Below are 6733 nucleotides of genomic sequence, written 5' to 3' on the forward strand. Positions count from 1 at the left end.
GCACAACCTAACAACTGACAGTACCCTGGGCATGCTGGGTTTCCCGGAGATGAGCTCAACTCTGGTGGAGACCTTATAGACTACTTGTTATTTAGGCCATAAAGATTCAACAAGCCAACTGATCTCATTGGATCCACCTTTTTACTCTAAAGATCAAGGTAGCTTCTGGAAGTTTATAAGTCAAAAAGCCCAAAAGCTTACCTAAATATACTCTAGATTTCCTCTTTTTGAGAATCCACTACCACTACTGATTAAAAACAAAAGAGGAAAGGGTGGAGGGGAGATACTCTAAACGAGCGGCATGGAGAGTTTACAATGAGGTGTGATAAAACGATTTCGTGCAGGAGGATAGTAAGGTCATTTCATGTAAAAAGAAAAGACATAGAGACTAGAGAGTAGAAAGTACTAGTGTACCCTCTCCTGGTGGCTTTGAGAATCTTTTTCTAAAAAAAAAATGACAGAAAAATTGAGCAGAGTAGATGTAACAATTTGTTGTCTACTTTTGATTTAAATTGTAATAAGGTAGACTTGAATTAGAACTCACAAGCCACAAAGCGCATTATTATAACAAATGATTTATTAATTGATTTTTGTGAAAATTTTGTTATTTTAACAATATTTAAGGTAGAAAGTTTTTCGACACCCAAAATCTCTTCATCCAATTATGTAACCATATGATTGAACCTGTAGACAATGAGTTTCATCACTAAACTCGCACCCTTTTTTGTAAATGGTTAATAAAATCCTTTCTCAATTTAATCCTAGGATCAGATGAGGTGACTTAAGAGATTCTCCTTTCACCGTAGATGAAGAGAATCTTGCTCCATGTTCAATTATGTAGTGGTGACCAAATGTCCTACTGGTACACACATGGATTTAGGTAGTATCAATTTAGGGTAAAGTAGGTAGTATTAGTTAAAAAGTGTTTTTTCAATCGAAACGTAATTTTCTATTGGAATCTGTCCAATACGACCAATCCATATTGATATCGATATCATATGTAACTGATACCACGCCGATGCCATGAACTAAAACCTTGAGTGCATTTGGCACAACATCTATTTACAAAGCTAATAATTTCCATCTTAGAGATAACTCATAAGTTATAATTTATAAAGAAGTGCTTTTTGACCAAAATCCAAATCATGTAATCTTTGGCAGCAAATGGGGGTGGTTACCCCTTTTTTTTTTGTTTTTTCATGTTTGTTTGGTGTAACATGGAAATGCTTACCTGGTTGGCACTTGGGCATCCACATATTTCAAGTCCAAAGTCACTCCAACCAGCCCAACCACCGTTGGGGCCAAATCTAATCTCTTATGACTTAAGATGATCTGATGATGATAGAGATGGAAAATTTTCAACGTAGACATGATATTCATGTCAACCTCATTCAAATGGCCCTACTTACTGTATATTTTGTATGTTCATTGCAGTAGGTATAAGCTTTTTTCTTCCAACCTCTTATAATTTCTATTCACTAATCATAATTTTCTGCAATTTACTACTCATATATTGATTTGATTACATGGGTTAATAATTTTGCAAAGTTGAAAACTTTTTGGAGGATTGATATTTCCATTATGATATGACTTTTTCTCTACATCTTCGAGTCAGGCACTGATGAGTATATTGAACTAGGATTTCAAGAATTGGAATTGGATTGGTCGATCTTGATTTTGGTCGATTCAATTAGTCTGAGAATTAGGGTATTAAAACACAGATTCCGAAGATTCCGAAGTCTGAAACCTATATGCATCCTAATTTCGTATTTTGAATCCCTGCATTGAACTACTTATGTAGCTTAATTAGAGCCCTCACAACTCAGGTACAATGACGTATGCAACTATCAAAGATACGTATACTCTAGCATTAAGCTAAAATTAAGTCCATCGAGAATGAGTTTCTAGCACAGTGGCAGACAGCTAAACAATTGGGTCTAGCGTAAGTCAAGGGAAGGTTGAGAGTTCAACCCTCCTACCTCCTTCTTGAAATTATAATAGTAACAGTGTCTAATAAGTATGGTCCCTTGTGGATCCCTGTGTACCCCCAATGTGGGGTTTGACACAAAAAAAAAACCATCGTGCGAACCTCCAAATGGGGATTTGCCATACCAAAAGCGAGAGAAACCCCATCACTTTATGAGTCTAGATCCTCTCCCCACAAGGGGACCTCCCCATATAGGTCATGTTTCATCAAGAACTAGGGGAGGGGGGGGGGGAGCGTGCCATTCCTGCAAAGAAGAAAACAGCATTAATAGGGGACCGGGCCGAGCCGGTTTAGTCGCTCTGATGCCTAAGTCGGAACTCTCTAGCAACAGATAATAGTAATTGAAGTCAAATGATCATAGAAGGAGGTTACCCAGTTATTTATAGGTGACTGAGAGAGTCCTGCAATGATGACATGACTTAATAAGAAAGAAAATCTCCTCGACGTGAGTTTAGGTGATTAGGAGCCTTTTTAGGGTTAGGGATAAGCTCCCCAATCTACCACGCCTCATCAGGCTGGATTAGTACGCTAATTTAGGGCCGTTAGGGCTATTCTGCATCATTTCCGGGGCATGACCCCACCACCTCATTCGGATTTGGCATCGGGGAGTGGTCGGCCCCCTTTCTAGGATCGGATCGCTATATACTCTAGGTCGGTTCTTCCTCGTCTCGTCCTCCATGGGACGACCTAGTGACGATCATGTACCGTCCTCTCCCTCATGAGGATACACGTGTCTGAACGCTATTGGGTGCCTATTTTATGATGTATCAGGTCCAAGTAGCCAAACCCCCCTAAATTGAAAACTTTTGGTGGCTTCTTCATCTCTCGGTCCCTACTAATGGTTAGTTATGAAATTCTGGAAAGAAGTGAGAAAATCCCTCACAAGTCACGGGCGGTACTGCATCCACATTCCTCAACTTCATTGTATTCAAGCGAGGGATTTGGAAGTTGGGACCGTGCGTGAATATGCAGTCCAAATAGGTGGACCCAACTTCAGCTAAATCACATCAAACCTGTGTTTGAATTGGTTGCTTTCTTTCTCGTATACGGAAAGGAAATTTGAGAGAAAATGTAGGGGACGAGTCTGTTTGGTTACTTTCAATAGAGGAAAATTAAGGATAAAGTTAACTATTTTGGAGAAAGCAAAGGCGTCATTACAAACGTGAGAAAACCAAGGGAAGAGAAAATCTACTACGAACTTACCACATTTTTCTTTTGGCATGATTCTTTCTTGGATCTTTTTACGCGTCATTATGCCTAGTGAAGTATAATGCTACATGGGTTAAAAATCTCCTCCAATTTAGTTTTGTGTTTTATTTTTTTGGTTTCAGTTTGGTGCAAGAATCAACATGTGAAAATCAAAATCAAACTGAAACCAAATAGGAGCATGTGTTTCCAAACCAAAACTGCATCAACACGGTTTGATTGCGGTTCAATTTTCATTAGGTCCCATATTCGGTTGGACCTTATTTTAGGTGGTTGGGCAAACTCACATCTTTTCAAGAAAAGAACCCTTATTTGTTAAGGCCCTAATCACGCCGTCATTGCGGCTATACACAGGGACGTACAAAATGACCACTGTACCCTTGATCATTTCCATCTTTCAGGGAGGTGTGGCAATCATTACGCATACGTGCCCTTGTGTCTGGGCACAGGGGCGGCGTGCGCTATGCAACCGGATTGCATTATTTTTCCCATAAATTTATTTTTCGGCAAGTGAATGAGCTATAAGGCTCATGAGACTCACGTAAAGTTGCAGATCTTCCAAAACACCTAAATTTAGATTACAAAATACTTATAGGTTAAGAGTGGGTTGTGTATCACATGTCAATTATCTGCGTTATGTTTCTTGTTTTCTTTCTTTTGGCATTGGACGCGCATGAATGAATAGCCCTGCTTTCTACCAAAAAAAAAAAGAGTAGGTTTTTTTCTCTACTAATGTAAGTAGGGCTTCGATACTTCTACGCATCAATTTGAGAAAACTACGTCCAATTTGGTTGCGGACCAAGATCCTCTGCAGTACCGGTGGAGCGGCGGTGCACATCCGACAGGACAACAGAGACCAGGTGACACATATGGCCTTTGTTGTGCCGCCGGATATGCACTGCCGCCCCGCCGGTACTGCAGAGGATTTTAATACTTTGGTTGCGTGGGAAACAACCATCTTCTTGAATCGTTCCTTATTATAAAGATCAAAACACACTATTCTAAAAGTCTAGGCAACCAAAGCTTAATTTCTGTCTCAAGAAATGTATACTGTTGAGGAAGGCGACGTCCCAACCTGAGCCAGTGAGTGATCTCTTGCTTGTTCTTCCCACCTTCTCTCCTATTTGGAATACGTTCTTCCACAACTCTTTTCACGCGATCGATGGCTTATATTGAATCTCTAAATTACTACAAACAACCAATTAATCAATAAATTAACAATTTTTTAGTCTTTAAAAGGCTTACGGTTGATATTTTTTACTAAAAATTAAACATAAATTCCCGTGAATGATTTATCATTTGGTGCTATTAAAGACAATAGTAATAAAGAAAAGAAGGGTAATTAGGCAAAAGAGTGAAAGAGTTGGTTGGTGGGTAGAACCTACATATCATATATCCTTTCATTTTAATCCTCCACCCAACAACCAAGCTTTAGAACTTCAAAATTAAGATGCAACAAGAGTCTAATCAGAGAGGGTTAGGGTATTAGATATAGTGCCTGAAACCCAAGAAAATTTCGTTATCATGGGAAGATAAAAGACCAAAATAAATGGAAGAGACTACCATGGAGTGGCATAGGCAGAGCAATAGAGTTTTTGCATTTTTTGAACTGGGGGTTGATTTTTTTTTTTTCTTCTTTTGAAATTTGATTTTTTAACTATTTTTATTAAATTCAAATAGGAGGTATTTGCTTATTTATGAATAATATCTTAAGTAAATGAAATACAAAAATATTTACTTAAATGATATTAGACATAACTAAGTGTTTGTCTTGGTTTCTGGCAATTTTTGGCATAAATACTTGTCTGTCCTAGTTTTTAGCCAAGTTTTCCTAGTTTTGATGGGCATATGTATCGAAACCACCGAAATATGGTCGAAACTAGTCGAAACCATCGAAACCCGATCGAATCCAAGGATTTTATAAAATCCCCCTTCAACTCGTCTCTAAAACCTACGAAACTGAGTTAACTCGGTGGTTTTGATAAATTTCGATCGAGTTTTTCTTCCATACTAAATACACATATAGAGGTGTCACTCTTACAAGGTAAAAGTTTTCCTTCACCATGGGTGAACTGACCTCATGATTGGACTCTTCCCACTCCTATTGACGAAGTCAAAAACTATCCACTAACGTAGCAATCGGTAAGAGAAACAGAAACAAAGACGATGAATTGTGAGTTCTCTCTCAGAATGAGAGTAACCCTAAGAGATTATCATTTATATATTAGAAATAATAAGTGTAATACAACCCTTGTATATCACAAGATTTACAGCCACTATTTGTCCTACGTTACACCTGGCTGATCTAATACTCTAACATCCCCCCTGCAAACTAAGCCTGGAACAGAGGCCCAGTTTGACACACACGCGCGCCAAGGCTTATCGCGGAAGAGGCTTAGTGAACACATCAGCCAATTGACGATTGGAGGGAATAAATTTCGTGACAAGAGAACCAAGAGCCACCCTCTCACGTACATAATGGTAATCCACTTCGATATGCTTCGTGCAGGCATGGAGAACCGGATTGAGTCATATGTCATGCACTAAGGTTGTCACAAAACAACGTGGCTAGGCGAGGCTGGGGAAGACCAATATCCCGTAGAGAAATGTCAACCATGTCAGCTCAGCAGTAGTAGAGGCCATAGCTCGATATTCAGCCTCCGTGCTCGAGCGGGCTATGGTGGGCTGTTTCTTGGCACTCCAAGAGATACAATTGGAGCCAAGGAAGGTACAAAAACCCGTTGTTGAGCATCGTGTAAGTGGACAGTCTGCCCAATCAGAATCAGAGAAGGCATAAAGATCCAAAGAACTGTTGCGGACAATATAGAGACCCTGATCCAGAGTCCCATGAACATAGCGGAGAATGCGCTTAACCATACCAAAATGGGCCATATTTGGTGCATGCATGTGTTGACACACTGAATTGACAGCATAAGAGAGATCCGACCTAGTCATAGTCAGGTATTGCAGGGCCCCAACAAGGCAGCCATACAAGGTGATGTCCGGGAATGGGTCAGTCGATGCCAAATCGAGCCGAAGAGCCATAGGAGTGGCTGTTGGCTTGATGTCAACCATGTGTGCACGACGTAGTATATCCGCTGCATACTTATCCTGAGACAAGAATAACCCTTGAGGGGTGGAAGTCACCTCTATACCGAGGAAGTAGTGAAGAGGGCCGAGGTCCTTCATGGCAAAACGAGTACCCAATGTAACGATAAATTCTTCGACGAATCGTGAATCATTGTCCGTAAGTACAATATCATCCACGTAGAGTAGAAGAATCACAACACGGCCATTAGACTGGTAGACGAACATGGATGAGTCAGATGAGCAGCAAAAGAAGCCGCACTCAAGTAAAAACATGCTAAACCGATCAAACTAGGCTCGGGGTGCCTGGCGAAGACCATAAAGGGCACGATTCAGATAGCTGTAAGTACCGTGGTCCTCGGGACGAGGGTTCCTCAGCCTTATGGCGACAAAGATTGGCTTCGATGAATAACGGCGTATCATTCTGATATATCATCATGGGGATTGGGATCC

The 6733-nt window shown here is 40.2% G+C and overlaps 1 protein-coding gene across 1 annotated transcript; it reads right to left on the reverse strand.

Annotated features, from left to right (window-relative positions):
* Positions 1-5761: 5761 nt before the first annotated feature.
* On the reverse strand, positions 5762-6508 carry LOC122661745 (uncharacterized mitochondrial protein AtMg00810-like). The gene has a single exon (XM_043857246.1). The coding sequence runs from the start codon at positions 6506-6508 to the stop codon at positions 5762-5764; it is 747 nt and encodes a 248-aa protein (XP_043713181.1).
* Positions 6509-6733: the final 225 nt, after the last annotated feature.

Source organism: Telopea speciosissima, chromosome 5 (genome assembly GCF_018873765.1).
Source record: "Telopea speciosissima isolate NSW1024214 ecotype Mountain lineage chromosome 5, Tspe_v1, whole genome shotgun sequence".
NCBI lineage: Eukaryota > Viridiplantae > Streptophyta > Magnoliopsida > Proteales > Proteaceae > Telopea > Telopea speciosissima.